Source organism: Marmota marmota, unplaced genomic scaffold, assembly GCF_001458135.2.
Source record: "Marmota marmota marmota unplaced genomic scaffold, marMar, whole genome shotgun sequence".
Classification (NCBI taxonomy): domain Eukaryota; kingdom Metazoa; phylum Chordata; class Mammalia; order Rodentia; family Sciuridae; genus Marmota; species Marmota marmota.
In genome coordinates, this window is record NW_026000171.1 from 8,688,852 (window position 1) to 8,708,367 (window position 19,516).

The window sequence follows — 19,516 nt, forward strand, 5'->3', positions numbered from 1 at the left end:
TTTGATTCAAGTGGGTTATGAACTCCCATTTTTTACCCCAAATACAAGTTGCAGAATCACATCAGTTACACATCCACATTTTTACATAATACCATTTTAGTGACTGTTGTATTCTGCTGCCTTTCCTATCCTCTACTATCCCCCCTCCCCTTCCCTCTCATCTTCCCTCTCTACCCCATCTGCTGTTGTTTAATTCTCTCCCTTGTTTTTTTTTTTTTCCCTTTCCCCTCACAAACTCTTATATGTAATTTTGTGTAACAATGAGGGTCTCCTTCCATTTCCATAGTTTCCCTTCTCTCTCCCTTTCTCTCCCCCCACTCGTCTCTGTTTAATGTTAATCTTTTCCTCATGCTCTTCTTCCCTGTTCTGATCTTAGTTGCTCTCTTTATATCAAAGAAGACATTTGGCATTTGTTTTTTAAGGATTGGCTAGCTTCACTTAGCATAATCTGCTCTAATGCCATCCATTTCCCTGCAAAATCCATGATTTTGTCATTTTTTAGTGCTGCGTAATACTCCATTGTGCAACCAAGAATACTGTATCCAGCAAAATTAAGTTTCAAATTTCTTCTCTTTCTCTTTATCCCTTTTACCCTCAATAACCAGTGTGTTAACAGCTGATATAGATTTTTCCATGTTTTTCTATGTTCATATAATCATGCTCAACCATATGTAAATATATTAGGAGGCTTTTTCATCATTTATTTCTATAGAAAATGGGATTAAAGTACAAAAAGTTCTTTGCGACATATTTTCCTCACTCAACAACACAGCTATCTCTCTCGGTTATAGATATCTGTGTAACTAATTCTCCTTAATATTTGCACAGTATTCCCTAGGAGATAGCAATCTATTCAAACAGTTCCATTTCAATGGATATTTAGATTTAAACTAGATCTTTCTTTATTCAGCCATTCTTCATTAATGAACATTCTGTACCACAGGAAAAAAAAGGAAAAGTTACCCTTTTTTAAAAAACTAGTGTAAGCTTAATTCTCAAACTTGATAAATCTTATACAGAAGAAGAAAGCTATGGGCCAGTTTCACTTATGAATATAGTTAGAGGCAATTCTAAATAATGTATTAGCAAATTTAATATAGCAGAATAACAGAATAATATACCATAATCTGGTATAATTTATTCTAGGAGTACAAAGTTTGATCCATTATAGCAAATCATCAGTATAATCCATTATATCAGTAATTTGAAGGAGAAAATGTATGAAGCTATGTTCATAAATGCTGGAGAGTATTTGGTAAGCTTTTGGGATGCTAGCTGAGGATGAAGCTCAGTTGGTAGCATGCTTGCCTCGCATGCACAAGGCCCTGGGTTCAATCCCCACACCAAAGGGGGGAAAAGATTCAGGGATGCTCTTAAGAAAAGCTACAGGCATAATAGTAATAGAAGGGAAATACTGGGGCTGAGATTGTGGCTCAGTGGTAGAGTGCTCATCTAGCACATATGAGGCCTTGGGTTCGATCCTCAGCACCACATAAAAATAAATAAACAAAATTTAAAAAAAGAAGGGAAATACTTATACATAGCAATAACTATCGAAAAGCAAGACCAAACAGTAGCTCAGTATGGTGACATACCAAGCTATTTTCGTCATTCTCAGGACTAGAGGAGGATACCCACCAGCACCATTGTCAGTCAGCTGTTTTCAGACCTTCCCACTTCCTCTTGGTCATCATGGGCATCATTTTGCCATGGTTTTTAAGAAGCTGCCAGTGGATAAAATGGAATTAATTCCAAATGGAGTATCCATCTGCCTTTTCTAGAGGAGCTCCCCATATGAAGATGATTGAACCAGTTTCTTATCCTCCAAGCCTCCATCCTAGGAGTTTCAAGTGGGAGGACAAAGGACAGGGTCCTGGGAGTTAATCTTACCATTCAGAAAAAAGCAGGCATTTGTCAGAGGGAGAGCAGAGGACGCATGCTGGCCTCTGCTGAATTTGAGGAGCACTTCAAAGGCTGTGATGCAAGTCCAGGACCAGCAGCTGGGAATTAATACTAGAAGCTGCACAGAGTGCAGGGTCTAGACCCCAAGAGCATGTGCACTGGTGTCCTAAAGAAGAGCACAACAGAGTCAATCTGGAATGTGTCCAGACTGATCCCTATGTCCACTTCATGTATGAGCCCCAGGGGCTCATCTGCTCCCTCCCAGGCCTCAGCCCTGCTCTCTGCTCCTTCTTAAGAGAAGCAAGTGCCAACCCAAATAACAAGGAATAATACACCATAATCTGGTATAATTTATTCTAGGAGTACAAAGTTTGATCCATTATAGCAAATCTTGCACACATACCAAACTACTTTGTTGGTTTTAAATGTGTGCTTTTGATCTGCTTCAGCCCAGAATGAGTTTGGTCCATGTGAGCAGCTAGAAGAACTCAAAGTACCTGAGCCTGAGTTCCAGGGTCTTCCCTTCTGCACTGCCAAAACTGAACACGTAGAAGTCACCCCTCAGAAGAATGGTTTTATATTCTGAGCTCTCCTTCAGGCCCTAAGTTGGATCCCAAGCCCCCGACATTTCTAGAAAGTGTATAGGGACTTAGGTGGATTTCCCATAACTGATCTGCTTCAGGACTCATGATTTGGCTCTCATCCCTCCCACCTTTTAACCTTTGGTTATCCAGACCAAAGGTTGGAAGCCTCAAGAGATTTGGAGACCTTTTCACGAGGGTGCCCCAAGACAAACCTCTCAGTGTCTTTTTTTTTTTTTTTTTAATATTTACTCTTAAGCTTTAGGTGGATACAATATCTTTATTTTACATTTGTGTGGTGCTGAGGATTGAACCTGGTGCCTTGTGCATGCTAGGCAAGCGCTCTACCACTGAACCACAACCCCAGCCCCTCTCAGTGTCTTTTAAAGTTGTGAAGTTCCCAGCTTCTAACAGTTACTTATAAAATCTCCACTTCCATTTTGCCATCTATCATGCCCCTTCCCCTTGGTTGGTCAGGATGAAAGAAGGGTGGGGAAAGACCTCCCAGAGAGATCCCCAAATGTGGAAAGGGAGAGCTGTGTAAGTTTTATCCCCACAAATGAGCTTGGGAAGGTGTCTGGAGTCCAGCAGTGCATGGGTTAAGTTCTTTCTCAGCTATAATTACTACCTTCTTTCTTTCCACAGGAGCTAGACTGCAGAGTCAAGAACAGTAAGTCCTCTTTTTTTTTTATTCTTCTTGTTGCTTTGTTAATACTGTGATTGGCTTGTGCTGATTTCTGGCAGCATATCTGCAGCCCCTCTACAAGTTCAGGCTGTAGTAATCCCAAACGTGTCCCAGGTGTGGGCACCTGTGCTTCGTATGGAGAACATTTACATGTAGAAGTCGGGTAGTGTCATTTAGATTTTGAAAGTATTCTCTCAAGTGCTGCCCTAGTGTACCTTTAAGACAATTTGATCTGCCACGGCTCTTACTGTAAAGTGAGACATCTGTGGTGTTGGTTGTTTTGTTTTTTGGTGCTGGGCATGGAACCAAGGGCCTCACATAAGCTGGTCAAGCCCTCTACCACTGAGCCACATCCCCAGCTGCTTGGCTTGGTTTCATTCAAGGGTGAGGCACATACTTCTTGTGTCTGTGCTGATTAGGGACCCCGACATGTAAAAATCAGCTCTTACCGCTGCCCATGATCCATTTCCAACCCCTGCTTCTACTCAAAACTCATCTCCCTAAATTGCCCTTTAGACTCAGAGCTTTGTGGTTACCCCAGACCAGCCTTAGAAAAGAGCAATCGGACAGTGGGGCTGAGGACCCCAGGAGGGTCACAACTGGAGGGTTGCAAGCTGGAAGGTTGCAGGCCCCAAACCTTTCAGGAACTAGCTCTCTGGGCCTCTTGGGGATAGGAAAGGTGCCATCTCTGATTGTTGCTTCTCCCTGGCTACCAGGTACTTGCCTGGATGACAGCTGGATCCACCCTCGGAACCTGACTCCCTCCTCCCCAAAACACATTGAGATCCAGCTGCGTCTTGCCAGAACCCAGCACGGAGACCTGGTCCCTGTGGTGCACATTGAATGGACACTACAGACAGATGGTGAGTGGGCATGTCAGCCAGGCCCTGGGGTTCCACCACCTCCAAGTGAATCCACAGCTAGACATCACCTCCCATTCAGACTCAGAATTAGGCTCTGGTCCTGTGCTCAGACTTGAAGGCTGCAATTCAGTGCTGGAAGGATCCATCAATCGTTCTGCCAATACCTTTTCAGTGTTTTAGAGGCGAGCCCACAGCAAAATCCTGTCATCACACTATCCTTCATGGAAGACCTAAAATTTTTATTACCCTGGGCAAGTTGTTAATTTTATGAAAAATTCCAAATGTTTACTGGAAAAATAGTAGCACATTTGCCAGCACTTTTTCCCTTAACTTAGGGGCCAACACTTATTAAAACATCCCCTAAACCTATTCAGAGTTAGAGTCTGATTACAGATTTGGGAAGACTGGGGGCTAAATAGAGCCAACCCTGGTGAACAGGTCTGGGGTTGGTTCCCTCTGAGTCCCCAGCCCACAGGCTCGCTGCTCCTTCTCTGAAAGAATTGTGGAGATGGCTGCTGTGAGACAAAAGTTTGCACAGCCTCTGCTGCTGGTCTGGTGTAAAGTGCCACTTGTCCTCACCTAGCTGGGTGGCAGCTGTCTGAAAGGCGGTAGGCTGAGGCAGAGAGTGAGCTGAAAGGAACAGGAAGTGGGGGGTTAGGCGAGATGGGCAGGTTTTCCTTTAGGAGTGAGCAAGCCTAGCAGATAGGGAAGTGGCACACCCAGTGGTTTATGCAGCTGCATCTGTTTGTCTCCTCTCCTCCCTCTGACCTTTAGCCAGCATCCTGTTCCTTGAGGGTGTAGAGCTGTCTGTCCTGCAGCTGAACACCAATGAACGTTTGTGTGTTGAGCTTGAGTTTCTGTCCCAACTGAACCATCACCGCAAGCGGGTAAGAAGACAGCTCCTGATCGGATTGTGTTCTTCTGATGACACCAGTGTGACTTGTCCCCGTATTGGACCCTAACTTAGAGTAATAAGAAGGTGCTGGAGGGTCTGAGGAATTCAAGATGGCTGCTCCCAGAGAACGTAGTGTCTGCTGTGAGCCATAGGTGGGGGGCAGGGGGCACAGCCTAATATTCCCACCCTTGCTTTTTCCTCACATTTTACCTACCTATTCATTCTCCTCCTCTGTTCCCTATCCCCCACCCCAGTATGCTGGGAATTAAACTCAGGCCTCCTGCAAAATGCTCTGCCACTGAACTACCCCAGGCCCTTTGCTATTCATTCTTAAGGAAATTGAATTGGAAGACCACTTCCACAGCTCTACCTCCTGGGTCTGTAACTTGAATTGATCCAGGGCCTGCCTCCAAGAGGAATAACTCCCCAGGCCAAAGACCTGCTATGGGTGGGGTGTGGGTGTGAGTCTTAACAGTTGGGTCTGATTTTGCTTTTCACAGCTCTAGGATAAAATGTTGGTCTTGTGTAGTTAATTGAAAGCAGCCGCTCCCAAAGCTGTTCCCTGGACCACCAGCAACCCTTGGGAACTTGTTAGAAATGCGTGTTCTCTGGCCCCATCCCAGACCTCCTGGAAAAAAATCTCTGAGGGTGGGGCCCAGCAGTTGGTGTTTAAGGACCCTCTGTATGACCTGATATAGGTGCTAGTTTGAAAAACTACTGGTTTAAATTTGCAGATGATTGCTTTAGAACAAATTAGATCTGCCAAAGACATAAGCACCGAAGGCAGAGCCCCCCTCAATGTTAAGTGAGGACCCCAAACTTGGCTGCTATGTGGAGGGCGAGGACCTGGTGCCTTGATCTACTTAGAAGCAAAGGACCCCCCCAGCCCCCTCCATCAGGTCATTAGAATGGGGTTTACTCTGGAGGCTGAGGTGGAGCATCACCTAGGCCGGGAGTGTGAGGGCAANGAGTCTTCCACACTTCTGTACTGTTCAGAACCTAATAAATCTCCTTGTTTATGTAGCTGGTTAGGAAATGCTTGTTGGTTTTTGATGCTGAGGATCTCAGCCAGGGCCTTGCATGCTAGGCAAGCACACCCCACAGCACTCTACCCCAAGCCCAGGAAATACTTAAGGATGGTGATGACCTTCTTCTTATACACACACACACACCAATGAATCAGTAAGATTCATTGTTCTCTGACGTGTTATTACATTTTCTAGGTTTGCTTTTAGTGGGCTCTTCTACTGCAGTGTTATCTCCAGAGGGCAGGACTTTGTTTTACTCACTATGGTGTGTTTAGTGCCCAATGCCCAGGACAGTGCAAGTCTCAATAGGTCTTTGTTGAATGAGTAAACCTCCCCACCCCCTCTCCTGTTCCTAAAGTAGACTGACTCATCCTGTCCCTCTAAGGTAGTTCAAACTTGCCACCTGTCTTTTTAAACCAAAGTAAAAGATTATAATCAAGGAGATTGGGGAAGACGGATGCTTTAGTCAGCTTTTTTGCCACTCTGACTAAAAGACCTGACAAAAACAATTTAGAGGAGGAAAAGTTTATTTGGGGGCTCACAGTTTAAGAGATTCCATCCATAGATGGCTGACTGCATTCCTCAGGGCCCAAGGTAAGGCAGGACATCATGGCAAAGAGTACGACAAAGGAAAGTAGCTAGACACATGGTACCCAGGAAGCAGAGAGAGGTCTCCTCATGACAAAATATAAACCACAAAGGTATATCCCCAGTGCCCCACTCCTCTAGCCACACCCTGATTTTGGTTCCCATCCAGTTAATCCTTATGGGGGAGGAGGGGATTGATTCACTGATTGGGTTAAGGCTCTCATAGCACAATAATTTCACCTCTTAATCTTCTTGTATTGTCTCACACATGACTTTTAGGGGATACCTCATATCTAAACCATAATAAGGGACCAAGAATATCACTATTGGGGACTGGGGTTGTGGCTCAGAGGTAGAGCACTCACCTAGCATGCGTGAGGCACTGGGTTCAGCACCACATAAAAATAAAACAAAGGTATTGTGTCTACCTACAACTAAAAAATAAATGTTTAAAAAAAAGAATATCACTGTTGGGCAGTGATCCTCAGTGTGATCTATGGACCAGCAGCATCAACAGATTGTCTGGGAACTTGTTAGAAATGCAGATTCTCAGCACCCACACAGATCTGCTGAATGAGGAACTAGTGATGATGATGTCCACAAAAGCTTGAGAAACTGCTGTGGGGACCAAAGTACTTCTCAGCCTATAAAAAGGCAGAGGCATCTGTGGGCCAGGAAGCTCTGGGTGGGGAGAGAAAGAACTAGAAGGAGCAAGACTGTGGCTACCCAAAGTGAGCTCAGGAGGCATATACTAGAATCAGGAAGGTTCTCTGAGAGAGAAGGGCTGAGATGGACAGGTCACTTTCAATACACTGGATCTTTGGCCAGTGGCAGCAGTCCAGTCCTGGAGCTTGCTATAAAGGGACCGTCTTTGAACAGTCTTCCCAAGGAACATGATTTTGGCTGCTGTTGCCCAGAGTCTGGAAGAACAGACTTCCTGAGGCAGAGGCTTAATTGTTTCTCTTTCTGGGTTGGCAGATTGTGAGGACTTCAGGATGAAGATAACCACGCCATGTGTGAGCTCAGGTAACTGGCTGGCCTGGGAGAACTGTACCCAATGCAGACACATGCACGTGCACATACATGGGCGTGCACACCCCTTCTCACTCCCAGCCCACATCTGCGCCCCTGACAGGCAGCCTGTGGGACCCCAATATCACCGTGGAAACCCTAGAGGCCCACCAGCTGCGGGTGAGCTTCACGCTGTGGAACGAATCCTCCCATTACCAGATCCTGCTCAACAGTTTTCCACATATGGAGGACCACAGCTGCTTCGAGCACATACAGCAGATACCTGCGGTAATGGTCACCCCTCTGACATAGCTCCAGAGCCCAACACTGCCGAGTCAGGAGTGGCCTGGGCACCCAGCGAGCTGTAGAGTTGGTCTTTCTTTCCATCTTTTAGCTGATGAAATAGAGTCAATTCTGCCCTGCCCACCACCCCCTGTCCTTTTTGTTCTTCCTTCCCCCATTCTTCCCTTATTCTCTATTTTGCTGTTTTTATTCTACTTGATTCCAAAAAGGATTTATGTGTGTGTGTGTACACACACACACGCGCGCGCGCACTGGGGATTAAACCCAGAGGCATTTCACCACTGAACCACATCCCCAGCCCTTTTTGATTTTGACACAGGGTCTTGCTAAGTTGCTTAGGTCCTTGCTAAGTTGTTGAGGCTGGCCCCGAACTTGAAGACCTCCTGCTTCCTGTGTTGCTGGGACTACCTCAGTGGCTGGGTGTGAGCCACTGAGCCTGACTCCAAAAAGGATTGAAGATTAAAAAAGAAGAAGAAATGTGGGGATTAAGACAAAGGGGGCCTACAGATAAGAAATAAGATGAAGCCAGGTTAGTGCAGAAAAGATGTGCTGTGTGGTCTGTCCCCCTCTGGGTGTGAACACAGATCTGTCCTACAGTCCCCAGCAGCCACGCAGGGGGGAAATACGAGTTACTACTGTGTTTATCAGTTGACAGCAAACCACTCGCCCTGCAGAATGGTCAATTTTTCTGGAATAGAAATCTGAAAAGCGTTTCCCCCTCTGGCCTTCCTGAGAAGTGCATTTGGTCCATGAGGGTGATGTCCCCAAGCTTCTTGGGGATGTGATGCAGCAAGTTCGTATCCAACTGGCCTTTTCCGTCCTCCTCTCTGCAGCCCAAACAAGAGGAATTCCACCAGCGAGCCAACCTCACTCTCCCGCTACACAGCTCTAACTGGTGCTGTCGCCACCGAGTACAGGTGGGTGGGCGTGATGCACACAGGTGTGGGAGAGTGTGCACAGGTGGGCCTTCCTGCCAGGGGGCGAGATAAGCAAGGGCAGCTGTGGGCCTGCGCTGCATCGGGCCCCAGCACTGTTCTGTCTGTAATGCCCTGGCAGGGAAGGCACCAGCCTGCCTTTCAGCTGCCCTGTTCTCCCAACCCCACCTGGGCAGGGGACCTTTGACCCATTGCACAGATAGGACATCTGGTTCAGCAGCCCCTGGAAAGATCTTTGGGTTTCTTGATAGAGTGTTTTAACGTTGCCTAGGCTGGACTCAAAGTCCTGGGCTCAGATGATCCTCCTGCCTCAGACTCCTGAGTAGCTGGGGCTACACACAAGCGCCAACATGCCCAGCTCAACAGCCACATGGAGATCTGGCCTAGCCACCCAGGGTCCATTACTTGCAAATGGCCCGTGCTGTTGAGAAAGCATGGGGATGGGTGTATGTTGCCACCTCTCAGAGGCCCTCTTCCAGTTCTTCCTCTTCTCTCCCAGGTCCAGCCCTTCTTCAACAGCTGCCTTAATGACTGCCTTAGACACACCACGACCATCCCCTGCCCAGACGTTCCAGAGACTTCAGGTAGGAGGGACACCTCTGCCCTGGGTTGTGTCTGTCTGGGGTGAGGTTGGGTGAAGGTCATCCCCTGGAGCTGAGTCCTGACCTGGTCCTAGGTGTGGCGGAGAGGTGGGGAGGGTGACTTAATTTGAGGACACTCTCCTGAGCTTCACTCCCCACAGCCCTTCATAAGCTGTGTGGCCTTGGGCAGAGTTTGTGGCTTCCTTGTCCTTAACTTCCTTGACTGGAAGATGGGGTTGTTACTAGCACACAGTTACAGTTAGGCACCAATAAAATGGAAGTGCTTTACTTCTTACAAATTGCAAGTCACAGTATGGTGAAGTTGAGACTCCCCACCCCAGGCTCACAGATGAGGAAACTGAGGCAGAGATGTTAAATAGCTTGTTCCAGATCACATGCTAAGGTGGTGGAGAGCCCCAGCTTCCTACCTGAGCCAGTTGCCTACTTCTCCTTCAGAAGCCATGGGTCCCCAAATCCCACAAAGCCATCGCCACATGCCAACAGCAGACATGGCACAGGCTGGAAGAGACCTGGCCTTCTGGGTGGGAGGTGAGGCACCTCTTCTTAGACCAACAACTGAGGGTGCTTCGTGTAGGTGGCTGCATTATTTTTGACCCATATCCAAAGTATTGGGTATAGGGTTAGGGTTAGACCCTCCGTGGACATGAGTGATGGGTTTTTTAATTACTGCTAATAATTAAAACACTCTTTTCTCTTTTTTCTTTTGTTCTAATTGCAGTCAAAATTGCAGGTAAGCTCAGATCCCTTCCCACATTCCCCAGGGGTCAGAGGGGTTCCTGACTGAGCCTTGTACCCAGCCAGGCAGTCAAGGCTGAACCTGAGGCTCAGTGTGTCCTGGTGCAGGCCAGAGAGGACAGAGCCAGGGACTGGGGAATGGCGCTGGGACCCTTGCTGTCACTCACGCTGTTCTGCTTACCACAGAGTATATACCCCTGTGGGTGTATGGCTTCATCACGGGCATCTCTATCCTGCTGGTGGGCTCCATCATCCTGTTGATTGTCTGCATGACGTGGAGGATAACAGGTAAGGAGCTCTGGGACAGGCAGAGGGCTTCCCACTGTTCCTCATTTTTCTCTGTCTTTCCTTCTCCTCCTCTCTTAACCAGTCTCACTGCTAGACCTTCCCTATAAGGCTGTGCTCAGAGGGCGCCCTTCAATTCAGCCCTGTAATCTCAACTAAGTATAGACATTGCCTCTCTTACATTAAACAGTGATCCCAGTTTCCAGAAATCTAGAACATGGCATCAGGCTGATGTGGGCTCATAGACCACTGACTGCCTGGGAAGATGTCTTAATTCTCTGAGCCTTAGATTTGTCTGTTGTAAAATGACAAAGATAATACTGACACCGTAAGACTGTTATAAAGATTAAGTGAATAATACAAACGGTATCTCAAAAAAGTCTGGGGATGGAGCAAACAAGATGCCCTTTAGTAGATGAATGGGTAGGGAAATTTTGTATATGCACACAATGGAATATTACTCAGCTTTAAAAGAGAATAAAATCATGGCATTTGCAGATAAATGGATGGATATAGAGAATATAATGCTAAGTGAAGTAAGCCATTCCCAAAAAACCAAAGGCCTAATGTTTTCTTTGATATGAAGATGCTGACTCATAATGGTGATGTGGGGGGAGCATGGAAGGAATGGAGGAACTTTAGATAGGGCAAAGGGGAGGGAGAGAAAGAGAGGGGAGCATGGGGGTAGGAAAGATAGTGGAATTACTTAGATAGCATTACCATAAGTACATGTGTGAAGACACGAATGGTGTGAAAATACTTTTTGTACAACCAGTAACTTGAAAAATTGCGCTCTGTATGTGTAATATGAAATGAATTGCATTCTGCCATCATGTATAACAAATTAGAATGAATAAATAATTTAATTTTAAAAAAAAAAAAGGTCTGGGGATAGACCTGAGTGGTTGAGTGCCCCTGGGTTCAATCAAGTGCTCCTGGGTTCAGTCAAGTGCTGGGGGTATTGCTCAGTGTCAGGGCACTTGCCGATCTCATATGAGGCCCTGGATTTAATTCCTAGCGCTGTAGGGAACAAAAAGAAAAGGTAAAATAATGATGTTAGCAGATATTTTTGTTTTGTTTCATTTCTGCCATTGTAGAGTGTGTGTGTGTGTGTGTGTGTGTTTTGCTAGGGACGGAACCCAGGGCCTTGTGCATGTTAGTCAAGTGCTGTATCACTGAGCAGCATCCCCAGCTGCCATAATACTTCTGACCATTTCCTGAAGTGCTGCATGCTGCCAGGTAAAGGAAAGGAAAACCCCACTAGTTACACACTGTCAATAGATTGCCCTTTTAAATTAGAAAAGGACCAAAGAGTAAGGATTGAAATTAAGGTTCCAAATCTTTGGTGGTGGTACAACACTGCTTGTATAGTGTATGTGAAACCCTAAGTTCGCACAAAAAGGAAAGAAAGAATTAATTAATTAAAATAACTCTCTTACATGGTCATCCATGAACTCTCTTCACCCCAAATGTCACAGAAGAGTCTGTTCCATGCAGTTTTTTCATCACATGTCCAAGGGTTACAATTGCCTAAGTATGTTGGTTCCCCTTCCTCACCTCAAAAATACCAGGAGGAAATGTTGTAAGTGGCTGGGTGCAAGCTCTGGAAAGAAATGTCATAGGCTATCTGCCTCTTGCAAGGACACTTCTGGGGAAGAACTTTCCTGCCAGTAGAGTTTGTTCATGAAAGTTCCTCCCTGGTCCCTCACCATGGCTCAGATCCCCAATTTCCCTGCAGCTTAGCCTCTGTGACAGGCCCCGCTGGGTCAATACCACAAATATCCCAGGGACCCCGGCTGACTAAGTGTGTACAATGCACAGGGCCTCTCACAAAACATGATCGCATCTACCACCACTTCAGACTCATTTTACACAGGAAGAAACTGAGTTTCAGAGGTGTTAGTAACACTAGCAACCAACCAGGCCTTGTGGCTGGGCAGCTCCCCAACATGGTGTCTCTGCGAAAGCCCAGAAGCCTCTGATAACCATTATCTGGAGGATTGCTATCTTATCAGTTGTCCTTTGTCAGGGGTGGTGCAGTGCTCCTGTGAGACACCCTGTGAGCTGGTCCCTGTTTCCCTTCAGTAGAGTCACTCCAATGTACTTCTTTTTATTTCAGGGTCTCATCATGAAAAATATGGAGATGACACCAAATACACTGGTCAGTATTCTGGTCTCTGAGGGGCTGGTTTGTGTGTGTTATTGTTTTTAAAGGTTGATAGTGGGTTCTCAGGATGAATGAATGGGTCACCTCTTGTGGTCTGGCCCCTGAGCCCCTCCCTTCAGAAGACCTCACATTTAGTACCCACCCTCTGGCACCTCACACAGAGGACTCTCAGGGTGCCCCAAACACCAAGGCTTAGGACACAATGTTTTTGGTATTGGGGATTGAACCAGGAGTACTTTACCATTGAGCTACATCCCCGGCCATTTCTTTTATATTTTATTTTGACACACAGTCTCACTAAGTTGCTTAAGGCCTGAGGCTAGCCTCAAACTTGTGATCCTCCTGCTCAGCATCCCAAGTCAATGGGGTTACAAGCTTGCGCCATTGTGCCTGGCTGGGACACCATGTTTTTAATCACCCAGACAAAGAAAGAAAAGTAAGTATACCATATCTTGTGAAGAAAGGTCTTTCCTTGAGCATGCACATAGCCAGTCTTTGCACCATTTTTTTTTTCCAATTAAAATGATTAAAGTATAGGCTAAAGGCCAGAAAGGAATGTGAGAGAAAGAAAGGCACCAAACTGATTTTTTTCAGGCAGCCCAAACAAGGCAAGACAACATTTTGCTTCTTCTAAAAGACCTGGGTTGTGTTTCTTAAGCTAGAAAGACAAACTCTGTGCTTGATCCAGGGCCTTTACAGGCTGACCAAGAGGGACACTACCCTGGGCCTGGGGCATGGGGATTAAGCATGTGGTCTTGCTTTCCTTGGTTTCCCTTAGGTGTCCTGCCCACTACTGACCTGACCCCCCCACCGCTAAAGCCCAAGAAGGTCTGGATTGTCTACTCAGCTGACCACCCTCTTTACGTGGATGTGGTTCTAAAGTTTGCCCAGTTCCTGATCACCACCTGTGGCACTGAAGTGGCTCTTGACCTCCTGGAAGAACAAGTCATCTCAGAGGTGGGGGTCATGACCTGGGTCGGCCGGCAGAAACAGGAAATGGTAGAGAACAATTTCAAAATCATTATCCTGTGCTCCCGAGGTACCCGGGCCAAGTGGCAGGCCATGCTGGGCTGGGAGGAAGCCACTGTCCAGCTGCGGTGTGACCGTTGGAAGCCCACTGGGGACCTTTTCACAGCGTCCATGAACATGATCCTGCCAGACTTCAAGAAGCCAGCCTGCTTTGGCACCTACATCATCTGCTACTTCACTGGCATCAGCAGTGAGAGCGATGTCCCTGACCTCTTCAACATCACCTCCAGGTACCCTCTTATGGACAAGCTAGAGGAGGTTTACTTCCGGATCCAGGATCTGGAGATGTTTGAACCTGGCCGGATGCACCGCCTCCAGGAGCTCACAGGGGAAAATTACCTGCAGAGCCCCAGTGGCTGGCAGCTCAAGGAGGCCGTGGATAAGTTCTGGGAGTGGCAGACCCAGTGCCCTGACTGGTTTGAACGTGAGAACCTTTGCTCCACTGATGACCAGAACCTCCCATCCCTGGACGAAGAAGTGTTTGAGGAGCCACTGCTGCCGCCAGGGAGCGGGATTGTCAGGCAGAAGCCCCTGGTGCGGGAACCTGCCTCCGAGGGCTGCCTGATGGTAGATTTATGCATGGGTGAGGAAGGAAGGGGAATGTCGAGGGTGGTACCCCAATTGCAGCCCCCGGGGGAGGCCATCCAAACTGTGGTACTCCCCAGAGAGCAGGTCCCTGCTGCTTGTGCAGTGGAGCTGGTTCCTCTTGCTGACAGCAGCGTGGCCAGCCGGCTGACCTTGGTGGAGGAGGGCGAGGCCTGCCCCCTGCTGGAGGATCGTGGCCTCCAGAGAAAGAACATCCTCTTCCTCCCCGTGGACCCTGAGGACTCGCCTCTCTGCAGCACTCCAGTGGCTTCACCTGGCCACCTCCCCGATGGTGTGAGGGAGCAGCTGGAGGGCTTGATGCTCTCACTTCTGCAGCAGAGTCTGAATAGCCAGGCCCAGGGTGCATGGGAAGATGCTGCCCTGGTCCTCAAGGACCCCTCCATACCCTGTGAGGAAGAGCAGCGGCAGTCCGTGCAGTCGGACCAAGGCTACATCTCCAGGAGCTCCCCACAGCCCCCTGATGGGCTTGGGGAAATGGAGGAGGAGGAGGAGGAAGAAAAGGACCTAGGGAAGTCAGCTGAGCAGCTGTCTCCTGAGCTTCTGCAGGACCTGAGGAGCCTCCAGCAGCAGCTTTTCTTCCAAGATCTCCAAAAGAACTCTGGCTGGGACAGTGTGGAGTCAGAGAAGTTGGCTACAGAATAGCAGGCCGCTTCCTAGGGCCTCTCATGTCCCGAGCCTTGAGAGGGTATGCGTGTGCATGTGGGTGTTTATGTATGTATGTGTGTGTGTGANGTGGCTCAGTGGTCAAGTGCCCCCGACGTTCAATCCCCAGTACCCTCCACCCCACCCCACCCCACCCCCCAAAAAAAACACCAAAAGGAAGGGACCTGCCTCCTAAGCACAAATTAATTGTGCTCAATGTATAAAAGAGGATGCTGGGAGTGAGAGGGGGAGAAGGGACCTTAGGCAGGACTTGAGCAGGCCGGGCCTCTGCCAGAATTGGCCCCATTGCCATCATCTCCACAGACCCAGGGAAGTGGCAGCTCACTGGAACCTATCACGCCCCCAGCCAAAACCCAACAGCACTCAGAGTTCATACCCAGTCACTCAGCAGGGAGATGGCCATCAAAAGAGTAGAACAAAGGTGGGTCAGGGGCCAGCCAGGGCCAGCCATGGCTCAGACATAATGTCCTTTCACAGTCACTGAGATTAGGTAGCAGAAAAACAGCAAAGCTGGAGAGAAGATATGGGAATAGCAGGAGCAGCTGTCAATTCCCGCCTGGGCCCCAGAACCTTGAGTCCAATCAAAAGAAAAGAAGGGGAGTCAGTCTTGGGGTGGGGAGAAGGCAGAACAGATTTGTTGTCAAATCCAGCCAGCCAGTGCAGTGCAAGAAGGGTGAGAGCCCAGAGGGTGCTGACTGTAAACCTTTTCCCACCCTTGCGGGCGCAGAGCAAGGCAGGCTCCAGAGCACTCTGGTCAAGCTTTAGCCCCTCACGGATCTGTCCACATGGATGGCTTCTGCCCACAAGCCCCCAGGCAGTTGGGAGGGAAGAAACCCCAAGCATCCCCTTGGTTTCCAAAGGATCCCAGCTGAACCAAAACAAGAGGTTATTTTGGCTGGGTGTCCTGGCTGTGGGATTAGTGCACTGTCATGACTTGGCACTCTGGGCCCCTCCCTGTGCTGAGGACTCTAGAGAAGGCTAGAGACAATGCAGTAGGAAAAGACCCTGAAAGCCCACCCCAGCCCTGGTGCCAACAGCACCTGCTCTTCCAGCCTGAGGCTGCAAACACATCCAGAGAAGAAGCAGGGAATGTTCCACAAGTATATCCTGGCCGGCTCCTCTCCTACCTACCCTTACAGAGAGCACTAAAATCAGGGCTTTCAAGAGACCTAAATACAAAGAATGCTACACTAGGAAGGTAACTGAGGCCAAGAAAGTAAAAATAATATATTACTCAAAGATAGTGAGTGAACAAGAATCTATGTCTTCCGGATCCTGGCCCAGGGTTTGTTACACTACATAGAACTCCCAAAGCAGAAGAAACAAGGGGAACCCAAAATTCCTAAAATTTTGCCCCCATCCCATTCTATTGTGGGTGGGGGAAAGTGAGTATTTCCTGGCCTTGGTCCCTACTGTCTTCCTGCACACTTACCACCCCTAAAAATACTTATCCTGCCTCAAGGATTCCAAGAGTGATGTCCCACCCCAAGTTTGTAAGTGGGCAACCCTGCTCGTCTCTTGTCATCACCTCGGTAAGAGGAACAGCATGAGGGAAAGCTGGCCAGGCAGGGAGGGTTCTGCAGCCTGCCTTGTTCCTAGTGAGTTCTATAAGCAGAGCAGAGGCAGAAAGGTCACTGCCGCTTTCCTGATCTATACTAGTTCCCTGGAGGAGAAACAGATGGGGACTGGGAATCCTACTCCCCTGGGTCCATGGGAAGTCCAACTTCACATCAATCCAGACACTAAAGCTGCTTCTCTGAGCCCAGTTCTAACCCAGCCAGCACCAGTACAGGAAGGATAAGCATTCTGGATGCAGATGAGGAAAAAAGATGGGCAAGCCAATGGCTGATACTCCACAGACCCTGTAATCACTGGCACCAAACCCCAATGGGACCTGGGGCCACACTGAACACAACTTTTATATTTTCTTTATTTTTTGCAAGCAGCATCAGTGCATGATGCAACAAAGTGGAAAGCACAGAGGTAGAAATGCTCACTCACCCAAGAATGGGTGCTGTTTGGTCCTTAGAATATGGATCCCTCCTCCCAAGCTAAGAAGGGAGGAGTGGGATTGAGGAAGACCTGGGAGAGCTTCTCCCTTGAGGAAAGCAACTGTGTAACTCCAAGGCCCACTCTCCTGGGGATTCGTGGTCAAAAATTCAGGCAGGAAAGAGGAGATTGGTGGTAGTGGAGGGTGGGCAGCAAAATTTTCCCCAACCCCCCCCTTGTGGTTGCAAGGATCACAGGGTAGACACAAGGAAACAATGCCTCCTCCGCCCCCCACCTCTCTCTTCATCTACTTTCTGGAATAGATACACAAGGAGAAGAGTGGATTTGGGGTCAATGGCCTCAAACCACAGCCTAAAAGATGCTGGTGAAGGCCCAAGGTGCAGCCCCCCTGCCTGGATAACCCCCTTTCCTCCATTCTCTCCCACAATGGATGGGAATTTGGGTGAGGCAGGGAAAGCAGGAAGCATAGTCATCCAGTCCGTGGAGGTCAGTACTGGGGTAGGATATGGAAAAAGGAGCAAAGGGTAAGTGGACCCACCTCCCCCACGGTTACTGCTCCCTCTGAGTTGTCTTTACCTAAAGTGTGCAAAAGGATGTGCTGGCCCTCAACCCTAGTAAAAGTCACCTCTTCCCAACAAAGCCTAACCAAATCCCAGGAACAGGTCTGAGGCCATAGGGCCTGGGGCCTCAACCTCAAAGCAAGGCTCCCTCTCATTCACTCCCTCAATTCTGGGAAGCGACAGCCAGTGTGTTGACATAACCATGGGGACCCCCCTCGTTCTCAGAGATGCAGTGGCCCAGCTGGGAACCTCCCTGAGGTGGTGGCGGCGGGGGCGGTGGGGCAGAAGGTGGAGCACCATAACTGCCTCTGGCCCGACTAGGGGAGGTCCGACTCCCCCGGTCCCAACAACCCTCTAGGGCCTCCAGGCCTCGGCAGCCAAGGAAGAAGAGGTTCTTGAGCATAAAGATGGAGAGGGGCTGCTGGTAGCTCACCACTAGGAGGCACCGCAGCGCTAGCAAGGGCACGTCCACCAGGCAGCCACCTAGTAGGCGCAGAAGGCGGCTGCAGCTGCCAGGGCCTGAGGCCTGGCCCCAGGACGACGCTGCCACCGCTGTGGAGTTGAGCTCGTAGAGCCAGAGCACCGGCGAGGCAAGGGTGAGGAAGTAGACAGAGATAAGCAGGTATCGCAGGTGCGCGGGCAGCGGCACCCGCCCTTCCAACATCAGCTCCACCAGGGTAAAGCTGTCGAGCAGATCTAGACACGTGCCCAAGAAGCAGCCAGCAGCGCGGTGTTGCTGGGGCTGCAGGAGCAGGGGTCCCGCAGAACCTGGGGGCGCGCCCNGGGGGAAGAGTCTGGAATCCTGAGCTCACTGACTGGCCACCTGTCAGTGGGAGGGCTGTGGCCCAGCATTCCTCAGGGCTGCCTGCCTGGACCCTGGGGCTAAAGCCCTGAGCTCAGGAAGCACTGGGCAGGGGGGAGCAGAGTGAGGTGCGGTGTGGGGCGGGGAGGGAAGGCAGTGGAGATCTAGGCAGGCCCTTTGGGGACAGGGAACGTGTGCTGCTGTGTACCTGAAGGTCTGAGGTTCAAGACAGCATTTGAGGAGAGATTCAGGCTCCAGTTTGAAGGCAGTTTTCCTCAAGCGCCTTCTTGGGGTAGACGGGAGCTGAAGAACACACAGGGATGCCTCCGATCCTGGCCTCGAGTGCTGTCCACTCTGGGCATCAGACCTTCATGTCTTCCCAGCTTCAGCACGGAGAGGACTCTGATAGGACAAGAAGCCAACATCACAAGGCATATGTGCCTGGGCCTGTGCGTGCATGAAAGAGATTCAATAAAAAGTTGTTAACTCTGCCAAGAATTCCCACTAGTTATTTTGAGTCATATGTTACCGTAGATCTATTCTTTCTTGCAGACAGATTTTGCCTAGCAGCAGCAGCAGCAGGGCCACCAAGGCAGTAAGTACCAGCGTGTGCCCCATACTCGGTCCAGCAGCAGCAGCAAAGGACCAGAAGAGGGAGAAAATGAATCAACCCCTCCCAACCACCAGCCTCTGAGGCTCCCTCTTTCTTCTCTAGTAATCCTGACAGTGAGCATCTTGGATCAAGATGCCAACCAAGCTTCCTGTGACATTTCCTCAGCTCCCAGTAGATATGTATTAGAGGTCCAGAGTGCAGAATACCATGGCGATTCTGCTTTTGCTAAAGCAGGGCCTTGCCTGACAGCAAAGTGACCCAAGCCACTGCATGGTTCCCTGAAGCAAACTCTACATCTTGATCACAAACCTTGAGTTCTAGCTGCTTTTTGAGGCCTTATCAATAAATGTCCTCAGAGCTGGGCATGGTGGCACACTCTGAAATCCCAGCAGTTTGGGAGGCTGAGGCAGGAGGATCAAGAGTTCAAACCCGAGACAGATTGCTAGGGTTCAGTGCCTGGGTGCTTCTTAGAACCTGATCTTATCGGAGCGAACACCGAGCGCGGGGCGGCCGAGTTCCGGCTCCCGGAACCGTCCCGGAACCGCCCTGGCCCAGGGCCGCGGAGCCTGCGGAGGCTGCTTCTTGGACCCTGCTCCTATCAGAGCATACACCAAGCACTAAGCGGCCGAATTCCGGCTCCTGGAACTGAGCCC

The 19,516-nt window shown here is 49.1% G+C and overlaps 2 protein-coding genes across 2 annotated transcripts in view; one reads left to right on the forward strand and one right to left on the reverse strand.

The window, feature by feature from the left end:
* Window positions 1-14,945, forward strand: part of Il17ra (interleukin 17 receptor A) — a 22,872-nt gene extending 7,927 nt beyond the window's left edge. Inside the window, exons 2-11 of the mRNA XM_048787566.1 lie at window positions 3,129-3,153; window positions 3,885-4,031; window positions 4,806-4,988; window positions 7,521-7,568; window positions 7,678-7,841; window positions 8,690-8,773; window positions 9,291-9,375; window positions 10,315-10,416; window positions 12,533-12,574; window positions 13,359-14,945. Coding sequence (XP_048643523.1) covers window positions 3,129-3,153; window positions 3,885-4,031; window positions 4,806-4,988; window positions 7,521-7,568; window positions 7,678-7,841; window positions 8,690-8,773; window positions 9,291-9,375; window positions 10,315-10,416; window positions 12,533-12,574; window positions 13,359-14,857 — 2,379 coding nt within the window. The 3' untranslated portion in view covers window positions 14,858-14,945. The remainder of the gene's footprint in view (window positions 1-3,128; window positions 3,154-3,884; window positions 4,032-4,805; window positions 4,989-7,520; window positions 7,569-7,677; window positions 7,842-8,689; window positions 8,774-9,290; window positions 9,376-10,314; window positions 10,417-12,532; window positions 12,575-13,358) is intronic.
* Window positions 14,946-15,019: 74 nt separating this feature from the next.
* Window positions 15,020-19,516, reverse strand: part of Tmem121b (transmembrane protein 121B) — a 19,347-nt gene continuing 14,850 nt past the window's right edge. The window contains exon 2 of the mRNA XM_048787567.1: window positions 15,020-18,250. Within this exon, the coding sequence (XP_048643524.1) occupies window positions 17,612-18,250 (639 nt within the window). The 3' untranslated portion in view covers window positions 15,020-17,611. The remainder of the gene's footprint in view (window positions 18,251-19,516) is intronic.